General features: G+C 45.6%; 1 protein-coding gene across 2 annotated transcripts in view; it reads left to right on the top strand.

Moving 5' to 3' along the window:
- UNC13B (unc-13 homolog B) overlaps positions 1-16,040 on the top strand; it is a 219,705-nt gene that overhangs the window by 21,973 nt on the left and 181,692 nt on the right. For both annotated transcript variants that reach the window (XM_075079702.1, XM_075079701.1), the window contains exons 2-4: positions 6,709-6,738; positions 8,848-8,947; positions 15,091-15,208. In XM_075079702.1, coding sequence (XP_074935803.1) covers positions 6,709-6,738; positions 8,848-8,947; positions 15,091-15,208 — 248 coding nt within the window. The remainder of the gene's footprint in view (positions 1-6,708; positions 6,739-8,847; positions 8,948-15,090; positions 15,209-16,040) is intronic.

Raw genomic sequence — 16,040 nt, 5'->3', positions numbered from 1 at the left:
AGAGTCCCATTGGGACTGGAAACATCTGTCAGCCCCAGGGTATGGGGTGTCTGGGCTGTGGAGGGAAATAAGGGGGGTGCTGTCCTCTTGCAGGTTGTGACAGTGTGTGCGTGCAAGCCCTGGATCTTAACTGACCAGAGAATCCACTGATGAACAGGGGAGCATCTCGTCAGGTTTGGCAGTGTGGAGGGTTACTGGGATGGGCACTTTATGTAGTGCTTTCCTGGAAATGGTGCTGAAGTTAAATGGGGTTAGTGTTGAGTGTGTCTCCTTTTAGCACAGGAATCTGGAAAACCCTTCCAAGCAGTGACACGTGTCCCAGCTGCTATCAGTCACTGCGCAGTGGGCGGAAAGGGTGGAGTGACTGTTAGAAAGCTGTTTGTTGGAAATGTATTGTAAATCAAATGAACTTGGTAGTTTTGTGTGTCTCTGGACAGGGTAATGAATTTGCAGATCATCTGAGCAGGAGGATGCTAATTCATGTGAATTAGGAGGGATTCTAATTAATTCTGAAGACATCTGGCAAAATGGAAATCCCTTGGGTAGGTCAATTTGCTGTCACAGGCAACAGAATAGAATGTCTTTTTTTTTTTTCCTGTCCTTCCTGAGAAAAATCCAAGGATGCCAGTAGTTGCTTTTTAGATGTGGTTGGTTGCTGAAGTGAGCACACCTTCCCTTTGTTTGACATGATTCCCAAGGCCTTGAGAAAGGAGAGTCAAGTTGTCCTGTGCTCATTTAGAGTGGTCAAATTGAAGAAAGCTCTTTGCTACATGAACGGGAACTGCAATGTAAAAGTGTTTGGTTTTTTTTTTCATTTTGTTGAGCTATTAAAAATTAATAAACTTGTATTGTGTCCATTTAGTCTGGCCTACTTATTAAGCAGATCTGTTCAGCTGAGGTAAATTTAGTGCTATTGATGGCTTGCTTTGGAGGCTGTATAGATTCTTCCACTGTTGTCTCAGTCAAACAGGTGATGAATTTTTTGAAGGACTATTTCAGGTATTAAGTGAGAAAAATTCAGCCCCTAGTAATTCTTCAAGTACTGATAGAAATCTGTGCTATGTTCCTGCTCTCTGCCAGTTACTGAGGAAAATGGCCTTTTTCAGTGACTCTTCTTTCTGGCAGCAGAGCAGTTTTCTGGTCAGCTGAGCCCTCCATTCACATTATAACAAAATATTATCCTCTGCTTTCTGGGAATGTGGTCTCAGCTATTATGTATGTTGGTACACGAAGGTACCCACTGTGTTTCTGTCATGTCCTTCTTGAAGGGAATACGCTGGTGCATAAAGTGCTCTGTTCCCTGCTCGAGTGGAACAGTGTTTACATATCAACCAGCAGTTTGTTTTCCCTGGCAGAAAGGCAAAGCATAAAGTAATAAATGTGACTTAAGTCTCTTGTCTTTCAGTGGCCCGTGAGGCTGAAGGAGTCTCTTGGCTGCGATAACCACGCCAGCTGAGCCGGGCTCTGCTGTGAGGAGATGGAGCGCAGGCGGACCCTGCTCTGGGCTCTCTGCAGTTAGAGCAGAGGCTGTCAAGGTGCTGCTGAGTGCCGGTGGGTCCCTGGGACCTGCTGTGCCGTTATTCTTCGTCTGAGCTAGTTCAGGAAAATCTTTTCCTTCTGAACATAACTTAGCTCTGAATATATGTGAATGTAGTGGACCCTCCTTTTTAAACCTGTCCCAGGCTGGGAATACCAAGGTGGCTGTGACATGCTGAATCCTCATAATGGGCTCAGAAAACCATTAAACTGCTGTTTTATCCAGCTCTTACGAGTTACGAAGGGATGAGAAGAGTTTCATGGCACAGTCAGTACTGCTGCTCAGCTGTGGCAAGTGCCATTGCTTTTAACAGCATACTTCTGATGCTGCTGGTCTTTTATAGGGATCATGGGAAAGAAAACAGTGATAGTTAAAATCATACGTGAGGTCACTGCATGGCCTCTGCTTCTTCCAGCCTGGAGGGTTCCTTGCCCTTGGGTAGGAGGTGAGGTGGTGCAGGGGCTTTACATGTAAAGTGCTTTGATTTCCAGGAGAGGGGATGGTACCTGTGTGTCAGGGTGGGATCCACAGGGACAGGACAGTCCTTGTTAGATGTGCCAGTCTTGCGCCACTTGCCAGTTTCTCAAGGATTTGTATATATATAGCTTTCAAGAAGTGAGTAGGTGGTGTTGAGTTTCTGACTCTGCAATGAGTACATGTGCTATACCTGTTGGTGGAGGGACAGCAAAATCATTACCAAAGGCTCAGTTTAGAAAATGTTACAGACCTGAAGGGCTTAGAGGACTGCCCTAGCCAGCGCTCCCTTCCCAGAGGGATTCCTTGCCTTCTGTGCGTGTGCTGCAGGGTGCACACCGTGAATTTGGTGTCTTGGGTAGTATGAGCATTTTGCTGCAGTCTCTTATTTCAGTTGCTTAAGCAACCTTTGCACCTAGAGCTGCGTATCACTGTGCACTGAAGTCTGAGCACCTGGAAGAGGTGAGAAAAACAGAGTGAAATGGAAATATGTATCGATTCTGCTGTTCAACTGGGGATGGTTACTGTAGAAGTTAGAGTGCTTTTGAAAACACGTTAATACTGCATTCGAGTTTCACAGGGAAGAGGAAGCCATTTGTCAAACCGCTGATCATGAAAATGCTTTTTGAATGCTCTGCTTTCAGCGTTGCATTCTTTTTAAGAGCACTAATTAAACTGCATCCTTTCCTCCTTCTGATTTCTCCCACAGCCCCTCTATGGCACTTTCTTGGCCTCCAAGTAAGGATGTAGATTTTGTTGTAGCGTGGTGAGTGACCGGCTCATAAGTCATGCTGGATTTAGTTAGGATGTAATCTTTTGGCCATCTGCTCAGGCACTCCCTGTGTCTGCATCCTTCTGATTTGCAAGCAAATGTTAAAGGTGATCTCGAATCTACAGATGTTCAGAACACCCAGGTCCCCTTTAACTGAATATGGTTGTGTTCCTGCTTAAGAGATTTGAGCAATGTGTTGTCTGAACCTCGCAGTAATTTGGCATGCTTGATTTTAATTCTTTGGCTGGTGTATGGGGCACCTAGTCAGGAAAAAATTAGCCTTCAGATTGATTGAAAAATAAGTGGATAGCAAGATTTTATCTGTAGAATTGAGTTTAAAAATACTCTGAGAGAAGTTCTGCTGTTCTTTTTCCACCCTGCCATAATGATTCTGGATCTTTTTTGCAATCTCTGGCCTGTATTTTACTTTCGTAGCCTTTAGGCGTCTCTCTGACTCTCCAGCCTTTTGTAACTGGCAGCTCTAAAGCATCTGAAATCCTGTTGTGGCTTTTTTTTTTTTTTTTAAGTTGCAGGCAAGACTTCAACTTAATATTTTTCTTGTCTGTCTATTTAGAGTAACACCAAAATGGTGAGAGATTCCCAGAGGAAAAAAATCTCTGGATGAATGCTTACATCAGTTTTCACTGGTTTTGTATCTGTCTGTCTAATTTGCATCTGGTTATTTCAGTGCAACCTTTCTGCTTTCTAATACCTCCTTGAATTGAGGTGCAATAGCTGTGTCTCTGATAAGCCCAAGTCATTTTTAGTGATTAAATTAGTATTTGCTTGCATGGTGAGAGCAGGTGCATCTCTGTGCATCTGTATCGTGCAGTGCTCACACATGGCAGTGCAAAGCACTAGGTCTCGCTTTCCTTTCTGATTTTCTACTGTTTTCATTCCCTCCCTGGTGTCGTTCCCATAGTGTTGAAGTGGCATTGAAGAAGGATTGCAGTTCAGCATAGTTCAATGTTTGCCTCTGAATGGCTGGGCTTTGTGCACTGCCCAGTTTGCTGAGAGAAGCCGTTTGAAACGGCATGAAATTTAACGTTTCCAGATTCTTTAAAAATGCGGCTTCCCCAGAGCCCAGAAGTGCCTGTGAGATAAATGGGAGTGAGTCAGGAAATCTCTGATCCAGACCTCTGGTTTACTCTGTCTCTGGGATTTTACTTCCCAGCAGCACAGAAGCAACTGTATCTGTGAAACTTGGTGTTGCTCAGTGCTTTGGAGAACGGTTTCCTTTTGTGATACAGATTTTATTTTCTAAAATGTACATGTTTTACACGGCTTGATTTCAGCCTGCTGTCCTCCTGTACCTGGATAGCAATGAGTTTTCAGGCTTTGTTTCAACAGTGAGTAATTAACTGTTAATGCATCAGGCTTCTTCACGACTTCATTACTCCTTTGTGTCCTTTCTTGAGTGGCGTAGAGAGCTCTAAGGCGACAGAAGGAGCAGGTGCAGGTACAAAAGTTTCCTCAGGGAAGTTAACTTTATTGTGCTTTTCCAAAGCTGTGGTCCTTCAGCAGAGTCATGGTCATGCTGTTCTGCGCATTGCACCTGACCCGTGAATTCCCCAGGCTGACAAATAGGCTGGGTCTTGGCAGTGTCGAACAGCTCTTTCCAGCTCTGAGCTCCCTGACACTCGCCCTGTTGTACGGGGAATCCTGCAGTCTCACAGCCAGCCTTGATCCCGAGTTATTGTGGGAGCTGTACCTTTGCAATGATTTTCACACACCCCTAGGAAGTGCTTTCCATTGTGTTAACAAAATCAACATATTTCCAAGTTGCTTTTCATGGGAACTTTTTTGTGTTCATGGGAACATGCTGGGTAAACTTGCAGATAGAGGAAGAGTTACTGGTGAGATAAGACTCCCATGTTTGTGATCCAGCTCTTATTTATAAGCCCTGCTTCTGCAACTAAAGGTGTAATTTATTACGAGTGGGTTGTCTACTGGCATGGATTTCATTCCCGGTAGATACTAAATATGCAAGACTCTATTCTTGTCCATTTTTGGTGGGCCCATGTTAGGCTTGTGATCTTTATTTAGCCTTGCTGCTGCCCCAGGATATCCCTGTTGCTGCAAGCCCTGGAACAGCTCTTGCTGTAGCCCCACATGGGCACTCCTTTCAGCAGGGTTTGCTGCCTTTCCACAGATGAACCTCTTAATATTTAGAGGTTGAGACCACGATGTACAGACAGCATCTGTCGCTTTGCATATCACTTGCTACAGAGACGGTGTCTCGTCTCTGTGTCTAGGAGCCATTGACCCACTCTGGCTGCTTTTTTGACAAATAATACCAAATTTCTACACTGGGGTTGCCTCTGCTTCTCTGCTAATGACAGTGAAGCTTGTTACAACAGGCAGAGAGACCAGCTGAGGCTTGCTGTGCATCCCCTGCCCTCTTTCTCCTTTTTTCAGTCCCTCAAGCATGTGTGCTTGCTTCTTTGTCTCCCACCTCTTACGAAGGGTGGGCGGAGAGGGGAGGATCAGAGATAAGCTGGTGTCTGCCCACTCCAGGACAGTATTTCATTAAAAGCCTGCTTTTGTGTGGTATCCAAAGGCACCTAGTAAATTGGTAAATTGCCATACCTGTTTCTCAGTGGTTAAACAGACTGATTGATTTGGAGATTAAAAAGGAATCTGCATCTTCAGTCAGCAGGAACACTGGCCCCCACCATTGTATGTTTGCTTGCACCATTAGGTTTACCACCAGGAATGCTTCAGGCCCTGAATCTGGGAAAAATGTACCTGTTTATTTTGGACTTAAAGGCTCATGGACCTTGGCAGTCTAGGTAAAAGCTATAGCTCTTCTGACTTCGATTTGAGATGACTCAGGCTCGTATTATAACTGGTGCAGCATTTCCTTCATGCAGACACCTACCTGGACTGCAAATGCTTGCAAAGCAGATTTTCTCAAACAGCGAGGATGTTCTCCAACATTACATGCCATTGTAGCACTGTGTACGTAACTGTGCAAGGGCTGTTATTTTATTTTATTTTTTACTGTTCCTTTCTAGAACATTTATCTTGGAGCTTAGACTCTGTAAGCTTTTTGTAAGTGTTGGGTGCTCTTTTCTGGAGGGAACTTCACTACAGCAGTTGTTAAATATTTTTGCTCTCAGGTGTATCTTGCTTCCTAGCTTGTTAAATATGTTTTCGTCTCAGTGTTGTTTTTCCACAGGGAAAACTAGCTGGAACCTAGAGATGTCTTCTCTTAGTGCCTACACTTAGCAATACCAGTGAGGATATGAGCTTGCAAAAGAGAACTGTAAACAAAATCTCCCCTAGGTCGACATGGACCTTCTCCATCCGCTGAGATAAGAGCCAGTGCTGTTTTATGTTCTAACCATTGTTTTTGATACATACTGTCCTATAGAGGAGAGCTTAGAAAAGTGACATTTGATTTTAGACTGCTGCTTGTTTGGCATAGCAAGTTAATTTGATTTATGGATGTCATACTGTAGTGCTACTATTCAGGCTTGATTATTTTCAAGTTGTGGTTGAAAGTCTGCTCTGCACTGCTGAGGAGAGATTCTTTATTTTTAGAGAAGTGTTTATTTCTTCTAGAGTGTCTGTAACTTTGTAAATTAGGCGGTATGAAATGACATCTTGCTAAGCAGCAATAACTTCTGGTTGCAAAGGACTGGTTTTGAAACTGCTTTGCATTAGTCACATTACATTGCTTTCCACGTGTTAATCCTATGATTATTTTTTAAATGCATTGATTTAAAGAGGTGAGGTGGAGTACAGAAGATGTTTTGCCTCCAGATCTGTTAGGCTGTTAAAATGAGTGAGGATTTCCAGCTATCAGTCCTCTTCTGGGGGATGTTGTCTGATTACTGCGGTGCCCTGTGACTCACTCACTCAAATGAAACTGTAGCAGAAAATCACTAAGAGTCTCCTTTTTTTTTTTTTCTTTTTACAGTAAAAAAAGCGAAACTCCAAGGACCACCAGGTAAGCCATGCTCTATTACTTGTTTGCAGCAATAGTGACACCTGCTCTCTCGCTCCTGCTCATGCTGCTCCCTCCAGTTTTCATCTACCTCCTCTCTGCTCCTCCACGTTCTCCTTAGCAGTGACAGAACCTACCCTGAGAGTCCAGGCAGCCTAAGTTAGTATAAAGCTTGAGGATGTGACCTGGTGTCACAGTACTGTGAAACCTCTACCTGCTCACCTCACTTGAACAGGTGATGGATGAGGAAGGATGTTCCTTTACTCTCACTAATTCCCACCCCACACTGCCCTTTCCTCTTATCCTTCCTTTGTCCCTGTCAAAAACAAGATCTGAAAATGTCCGCTGAGCAGAACTGCTGTGTGCCTGTCTGGATTCACTGGCTCCTTTATCCTAATCGGGGTTGCTGGATTGTACCACAGAGTAATTCATGGTCTTCATGTGGCAGTCCATAATCCAGGGCTGTGTTTGGGATTGAAATCCCACCTGCCAGGTTTTGTGTCCACAAAATAAAATCAAAGCGCTGGTGACACCCAGCATTTACCGTCGACATAACAGACGTTTCACTGTGGTTCATAGCTAGCAAGGAAATCCTTAGCAGGTAAATATGTTTATGGAATGAAATTTGATGTACAGTTCACAAAAGAATAAGCAGTTTGCTTCTGGAATAACACCTATTTACGTGTTTAGATCTGAAGCAATTGCACAGCTGTATTCATGACTGACTTGTTCAGCTTTATTCTCATGATATAGCCATCCTCAGGTTATAGCTGAAAGCTTCCCTGGTCTCCATACCCCATGTCAGGTCAAGATTTGCGTGTGCACTGACCTTGAATTTCCTGGGAAGGAAAGCTGAGTGCCCAGAATGGAAGAGAGACTATGTGTATTTTATCTTTTCTCTAATCAAGAAACCTGCTCACAGCTGCAAAATATTTGTCCTGTAGTCTAGATTTAACTCAGCTGAAGCATACAGTTTCACTGACAAGCCCATTGTCCTAGGAGGATGCAAGTGGTGTTGCTAGATATGAGGGAATCTGACTTTCAGTGACTCCTACTTCTTCCTGAGCTTCTGGATCGTGTCTCCCTTTCCTCCCTTTCTGTTAGGATATTGGAAGCTAGATGCTGGGACATGCTATAGTAGCCCACAACAATGATGTATGTGAATTTTGGTGATATTAAAGTGGGCTGTGATCTAACTTATGCTGGGAATAGTTGCAACAGAACATTGAAGTAATAAAATGAGTACACTGCTTTCTAGCTACTTAGCATATGTCTTGTTCCAGGCTTGATGAAACTGATAGGTCTGAGGTAGTAACTCCCCTTAAAAGTGTATTTGTTTGTTCTCAGAAGCTGATGTTCAAACTTTGTATGTGTCTGTCCTTGGCTGCTTTTGGTTTTATTAGCAAATAGCAGCAACTAGGAAAAAAAAAGTTGTTCCATACTTTTTCTTCAGATTGAAAATAAAAACCAAAACACCTAAACACAGCCCGTTTTGTCAAAATGTGAGTTTAACATGGTGGTTCTAGGTCAGCAGGTTTAAGCAATTTTAGCACATTTAGCATAAATCATGGTATTTTACTTCTGCGCCTGACTGGTCTGTAAAGTTATTTGTGGACTCATGGGTGGGAAGCCAGGCTGGAACTGGGAGAGCATTTGGTCAGAAGGGAAGAGATGATCCTATCAGCCCAAATGCTTCTTGCTTGTATGCTTTGCAAGTTTGTTTTTTGCTCTGCATAGTCTGCATGACGTGCCCTATTCCTTCAGACTGTCTCTTCTTCCTCTCATGTGCATTTCAGTAAGCAACATCTTACCCACAAAGTGTCTGTTCTTCAGGATTTTACAGTGTTTCTTTGACCCTGACTTACTGCAAGTGCTTAGTTGCGTTTGTTTGTTTGCTTGTGCATGAATTCTTAAGAACCTGTGATTGAAGATTTGATGGCAGGTGAAAAAATCTTGAACATTTGGCCCCTTAATTCAGTGATGTCTTCCCATATGGGCTTTTTGTTTTGCGCCTCCCTGGGATGTAATGTATGTACTGAAAACCTTGAAGTGTTGTGCTTATGTGATGAAAGGGTACAGTGGAGGAGACAATTTTTGCCTCTTGTTCCCCAGATAAATTCAATACGTATGTGACCCTGAAAGTACAAAATGTGAAGAGTACGACGGTAGCTGTGCGAGGTGACCAACCCTGCTGGGAACAGGACTTCATGTTGTAAGTACAGCATTGTGCAGCGATGACATGCTTGTGGTTGAGTCCTTTCACAGTGCTGACGTTTATATGGAGCTGCTGTTGTGTTGTATAAATTGGGGTACTTAAGTAAGTAGAATGCACAAACCTGGTGACAACCTAAAGCACTTGCTTTTCTGCTGTACACAATGACCTGTGCTGAAGATGTGTGTTGGAAGATTGTCTTTGCTGGTGCCACAGACTGTCTGGAGTAGCCTGTGTCCTTTAATTGTACCGGGTTGTCCGGATTCTTGTCCTTAGACCTGTGTGTCAGGGTGCAGCAACGGCTGGGTGCTCCAGCAGGGATGAGGAGCCGGAAGCAGAGTGTGGTAGGATGGCTGGTAGGGCAGGGTCCTTTCCAGCCAGGCAGGCCTAAGGACCAGACCACTGTCTGATGAGAGGTCAGGTCATCGGAGAAGTTAGTAGCAATGAGACAGGTCTGAGGTCAATTTGGGTGTGCAAGTTAGTAACTCAGGCTCAAGGTTGTGTCCGGTATGATAAATCAGGGTCAGACGTAGTCCAAGCAATTGCCAGTCAGGACGATAGTGATGAGGCAAGTCTGAGGCTGAGTTGGGAAGTCAGTCTGTGGGTTGGGTCTGGATTGGTCTAGCTTTAAACTAGATGCGAAGGGTGAAGGGGATAAAACCAGGCTTGCTAGGGATGAGCCTGGGGGTGGCATGCCTGTGTTGGAGAAGAGATCAATAGATCAACTGAAGTGCAATTACATCAATGCACGCAGCATGGGCAATAAACAGGAGGAGCTGGAAGCCATTGCACGCCAGGGAAACTATGATGTGGTTGCCATCACAGAAACAATTGTGTGGGATGACTCACACAACTGGAGCGCTGCAATGGATGGCTACAAGCTCTTTAGAAGGGACAGGCAAGGAGGGAGAGGTGGAGCGGTAGCCTTGTATGTTAGAGAGTGTTTTGACTGTCTAGAACTCAACGACGGTAATGATAAGGTTGAGTGCTTATGGGTAAGGATCAGGGGGAAGGCCAATAAGGCAGACATCCTGGTGGGAGTCTGTTGTGGACCACCCAACCAGGATGAAGAGACAGATGAAGTACTCAAGAAGCAGTTGGCTGAAGTGTCAGAATCTCTAGCCCTTGATCTCGTGGGAGACTTCAACTTACCAGATATCTTCTGGAAATACAACGCAGCACAGAGAAGGCAGTCTGGGAGGTTCCTGGAGTGTGTGGGAGATAACTTCCTGACGCAGCTGGTAAGCGAGCCAAGCAGGGGAGGTGCCCCGCTGGACCTGCTGTTTACGAACAGAGAAGGCCTGGTGGGTGATGTGGTGGTTGAGGCTGTCTTGGGCTCAGGGACCATGACATGATAGAGTTTTCAATTCCTGGAGAAGTAAGGAAGGGAGTCAGCAAAACCACTACCCTGAACTTCAGAAGGGCAGACTTTGGATTGTTAAGGCGTCTGGTTAACAGAGTCCCTTGGGAGGCAGTCCTGAAGGGCAAAGGAGTCCAGGAAGGCTGGGTGTTATTAAAGAAGGAAGTCTCAAAGGCGCAGGAGCAGGCCGTCCCCATGTGCCGTAAGTCGAGCAGGCAGGGGAGAAGACTGGCGTGGCTGAATAGGGAGCTTTGGCTGGAACTCAGGAAAAAAAGGAGAGCTTACCACCTTTGAAAGAAGGGGCAGGTGTCTCAGGAGGACTACAAGGATGTTGTGAGGTTATGCAGGGAAAAGATTAGGAAGGCAAAGGCCCAGTTGGAAATTAAACTGGCTGCCACCGTTAAAGATAACAAAAAATGTTTTTATAAATAACATCAGTGACAAAAGGAGGGCCAGGGAGAACCTCCCTCCTCTGTTGGATGCGGAAGGTAACCTTGCCAGGAAAGATGAGGAGAAGGCTGAGGTACTTAATGCTTTCTTTGCCTCAGTCTTTAAGAGTCGGACTGGTCATTCTCAGGGCTGTCAGGCCCCTGTGCTGGGAGATGGAGATAGTATGCAGAATAAAGTCCCAGTTGTTGAAGACGTGGCAGTCACCGACCTGCTCTTTCACCTGGATGTTCACAAGTCCATGGGGCCGGATGGGATCCACCTGAGGATACTGAGGGAGCTGGCAGAGGAGCTCGCCAAGCCACTCTCCATCATTTATCAGCAGTCCTGGTCAACCGGGGAGGTCCCAGATTACTGGAAGCCAGCGAATGTGATGCCCCTGTACAAGAAGGGTTGGAAGGAGGATCCAGGGAAATACTAAGTTGGAGATAAGCATACTGTATTGGGTTTATGTGGCCTGGTTTTAGTAGTGGGGTGGGGCTACATGGGTGGTTTCTGTGAGAAGCCACTGGAAGCTTCCCCCATGTCTGACAGTCAGTGCCAGCCAGCTCTAAGATGGACCTGCTGCTGGCCAAGGCTGAGCCCATCAGCAATGGTGTTGGCACCTCTGGGATAACATGTTCGAGAAGGGGGGGGAAAAAAAACCCTGTGCAGCTGCAGCCAGAGAGAGGAGTGAGAATATGTGAGAGGAACATCTCTGCAGAAACCCAGGTCAGTGAAGAAGTGGGAGGAGGTGCTCCAGGTGCCAGAGCAGAGATTCCCCTGCAACCCGTGGTGAAGACCATGGTGAGGCAGGCTGTCCCCCTGCAGCCCACAGAGGTTAGCAGTGGAGCAGATATCCACCTGCAGCCCATGGGGGACCCCACACCGGAGCAGGTGGATGCCCAAAGGAGGCTGTGACACTGTGGGAAGCCCATGCTGGAGCAGGCTCCTGGCAGGACCTGTGGCCCCTGGAGAGAAGAGCCCATGCTGGAGCAGGTTTGCTGGCAGGACATGTGACCCTGCAGGTGACCCACGCTGGAGCAGTCTGTTCCTGAGGGACTGCACCCCGTGGGAGGGACCCATGCTGGAGCAGGGGAAGAGTGTGAGGAGTTGTCCCCTGAGGAGGAAGGAGTGGCAGAGACGCTGTGTGATGAACTGACCACAACCCCCATTCCCTGTCCCCCTGTGCTGCTCGGGGGGAGGAGGGGGGGAAGATCAGGAGTGAAGTTGAGCCTGGGAAGAAGGGAGGGGTGGGGGGAAGCTGTTTTTAAGACTTTTTTTTTTTTTCTTCATTTTCTTACTCTGATTTTGATTGGTAATAAAATTAAACCAATTTCCCCAAGTTGAGTCTGTTTTGCCTGTGACAGTAACTGGTGAGTGATCTCTCCCTGTCTTTATCTTGACCCATGAGACTTTCATTATATTTTGTCTCCCCTGTCCAGCTGATGAGGGGAGCGAAAAAGTGGCTTTGGTAGGCACCTGGCATCCAGCTAGAGTCAACCCATGTTAGGCACCTACAACATTGCTTAGGCCTGTAGCTGAGCTTAAATGCAACTCCTGGGCCACAGGGGGAGGGTGTGGGTGAGGACACTGTTGAGGCTGGCCAGGGCCTCAACATGGTGATCCTGGTTAGCTCAGTGTGAGAGCTGCTCTTATGTGTTGATGCTTTCTGCCATTGGCCTGGTGCCCATGCATGAGTTTTCCAGCTCTCCCGGTGTAGCTTGAGGGGCTGCCAGTCCCTGCCATGAGCAGCAGAGCCAGTTCCAGCTCTCCCAGGTTTTCTGGTGCAGTTGGCACCTCTGATTTGCTCTGGTTCTCATAGTCCTGACATGTAGCTAGGGATTTCCCAGTATCTTTTAGGATGGTGGTTTTCTTGCTGGTAGATGAATGACTTATTGATATATTGCATCTGCTTATGTTTCTATAGCTTTGTAAGACAAAGTGAATTAAATTTACTAAATCCTGGACTCCAAGTGTTTTTCTCTGAACCTTCCATGGACACTGCTGTTGCGGGGGAAATGATGTTGTGCTCATCTTGTGGAGTCAAAGCTCATGCTGCTGTTTTTGACTGGATCTGAGGTGTTTGCGTAGTATCTCTAGCAAGAGACCCACATGGGATTTTTTGTGTATGTTTCCCGATCCAGCAGCAGTTGGTTCTCCTCTGCCAAAAGTGGGAAGCTTTTGCCTCTGGGTGAGGAACTCACCTAGGTCAGTACAGTGTTGCCGTCATAGCTGTGCTCCCATCTCCCTTGTTTTGTGACGTCCTGCTTTCGGAGCAGCACGTGAGGTGTGTGCTGCTTCACAGAGAGTCTGGAGTCTATCCTTGGGCATGTGGTGAAAAACTCGTGCTCCTGAATGCCACCGTCTCTTCAGCTCTGCAGTTCCTGGTCACGCAGAGGCAGTGCCTATCACTGACGTAAACCATGCAGGACTGGGGTAAGGCTGAGGCAGGGAATTGTACCTGTCTGCCAGATCACATGCCCATACCCAAACTACTAACTCATTCTTTCTGTGGTTTGTGTTCAACCTGTGGGCAGGAACTAGCTTTAAACATGGCCAGCTACAGAGGAGGCTGCTCACCAGTGATTTAAGGAAGGCAGTTCTTTGTGTTGGATGATGGCCCTCACGGTCGCTCCTCCTCCTTCCTCTCAAACAGCTCCTGCAGCTGCTTTCCGATATCAGCTGGGAGCTTAGTTAGCATGCTGTACGGTCACTGTGCTGCTCCGTAATTAGTTGCTAGGGGATATGAAAGCAGAATATTAGCTGAACTCCCTTGCTGTTATTGTCCCTGCTTTAGCCAAGCAACAGCACAGTTCTGATGTTTCTTTTTAAAAAAAGTTACGCGTAGCAGGGAACGTGTTTTGCATGATCCTGTACGTTAAGTTGTCCCAGGAGAAATGATGCTGATATTCCAATACTGCTGTTCACTGGTTTGCTCTTTTTGTTTCTGAAGTTGGAAAAGCCTTTTGAACAGAGCAGTTTTTCCATGAGGAAAGATGCTTTTAGTGTCTGTTTGTGTTTACCTTTTTTATGAGGCGTAGTAGAAGAACAGACTGCAACCAAGAAAACACTTTCAATCTATGTTTGTTGTTTTTGCTTCCAAGCTCCTTGTGAGACATAACACTTCAGAATTTGGGGCTCTGGGGATGTTTGAGGTATGCTTATTTACCAGACCAATAAAGCACTTTAATGTCTTTTTTGAGAACATCTTCTAATTTTGAAACAGCTTAAAAGCATATTTGCAGCAAGCACCTATTGAGTGAAGGTGCAAACTGATGTTTAGAACATGATGATTGAATCGGTGTGGAAGTTGTTAGAAATGTCTTTCACTTGAATTCTGTGTGGAAAGGGAGAGACGCCAAATTCCAATGTCAGCTCTTTTGTTCTTTGAAGCTGTTCTATATCTAACCGGGAGGTGGAGAAAGGGAGACACAAAGGCAATCAGAGCCACTGTAGAGAAAATCTTTTTATGTTTTGCTCTTATCTGGTGACCTGTGCTGTGGAGTTCTGTACGGAGAATGTTGGGTCTTTTACAATCAATGTCTTGCTCTGTCAATGTATGTTGAAGCAAAGAATGTGGTTTTACAGTGTGCCTGAAAATATAGTATTTCTTCCTTCCCTTCTCTTTTTGGCCTCACACTAGGCCAGCCAGCAGAAAATCAGTCGTTTCTGTTACTGCAAGTTTTTGCAATCAGGTGTGTATCATCTTCTAAGAGGCAAGCAGTGGGAGGGCAGAGCAGTGATGGTGCTGGTGGCTAGTTGTTAGCTTGGCTGTACTGAGTAGCCATATCCAAACAAAGGGAGCTGGAGACTCAATTTCAGGATGCTAGCAGTAAACTCATAATAAGCCTATGAAGTACCTTGATTTTGAACTATGTAGACCAAGTCACCCAAGTACCGGGTGCTCCTGACCTCAATTCCTGTGTCCTTAAGTAAAAGCAGGAGCACTTGGATTTAAAATAGATATTAACGTGCTTTGCTGTATCTGTAGGGTTTGTCTTGAACCTTGTAGATATTCTCTTTTAAAGTCGTAAGAAGGCTCTGGGACAAAGCTCAAATAGATGCTAGGATTTGCAGCAGCTGGTATTTTTGGCCATGATGGCAGTCCATAGAAATTAGTGACTAATGTGCTTTTAAATCCCCTTGATAAACTTCAAGTGGATACATTTGGACAGAGGACAGCGGGCAGCAGCACTGTGTGTCCAAGACACCTACTTCTGCTGATCAGTGGTTGCACTAGGTGGAAGTCCTGAGCTCAAAGTAGTGGGAACAATAGCTTTTCTTCATGAGCTAGAGCGGAATTAGTCTGTATTCTGCTTTTTCCTCACCTGCGCTGCCTTTTCTTTTCTTGCAGTGAGATCAGTCGGCTGGACCTGGGCCTAATTGTTGAAGTATGGAACAAAGGCCTGATCTGGGACACACTGGTTGGGACCGTGTGGATTGCTCTGAAGGCCATTCACCAATCTGATGAGGTTAAGCTGACACAGAAGCTTTATCTTGACAGCTCCAATGTTGATGGTTAACATGTTACAAATCTAGCCTGGTGCAGCCCAGGACTGGGCTCCTCTGCAAAACTTCCACCTGCAAAGCCAAGAAGGCTGGGTGGGAGAAGAGGGCTTTTGGCATTATGTTGGTTTGGTTTTGGGTTGTGTTGTGTGTGGTCTTTTTTTTTTTTTTCATTTGAAGGGTGCTGCCAACAGTGAGACCAAAACTGAGCTTAAGTAGGTATCTCTGGTCTCATTTCACTCGTGTGGACTCAAAAAATAGGGCTTAATCTGCTAAGGAATGCATATAGTTGACAAGCATCTGAAGTGTTAAGGACTGACTCCTTAGTCTGATGCTCAAATTTCTGTAAGTTCCTGCCAAAGACAGAGAGTGCCTTGGTAACAGACAACCTGACCTTTCAGGTAGGCCCAGAGCGTGTCTACATAATCCTGTTAAATTTTCTGATTGCAGTGTTAGAGGGTGTCTAGTGGTGATAATATGAATTGAAAAAAGTAGGAAATGGGATGTACCAATGTCTGTAACTGCCCTAAGTACTGAATTTGGTGGTTCTTGCAGGAACATGTTTGTTTCTTTACCTCAATTTCAGGGCAATTATTTAAAAGATTGCTAAATTTGAGCTGGGAAAGTAAGCTTATATTTTCCATAAAAGGAAAACTGTGGGGACACCCAACAGTGTGGCCATAGGTCTAGGTGGTGCTTAGCTTCTCTGGCTGCCCAGGCACTTCTTGGCATTTGCCTCTGAGGACTTACCTTTGCAGTTCCACTGAGAAGGCAGTAGTTCTGCTAGGAGGTGGTTGC

The sequence above is a fragment of the Phalacrocorax aristotelis genome, chromosome Z (assembly GCF_949628215.1).
Source record: "Phalacrocorax aristotelis chromosome Z, bGulAri2.1, whole genome shotgun sequence".
Lineage (NCBI taxonomy): Eukaryota > Metazoa > Chordata > Aves > Suliformes > Phalacrocoracidae > Phalacrocorax > Phalacrocorax aristotelis.
This window is presented reverse-complemented; position numbering and strand designations above follow the sequence as displayed.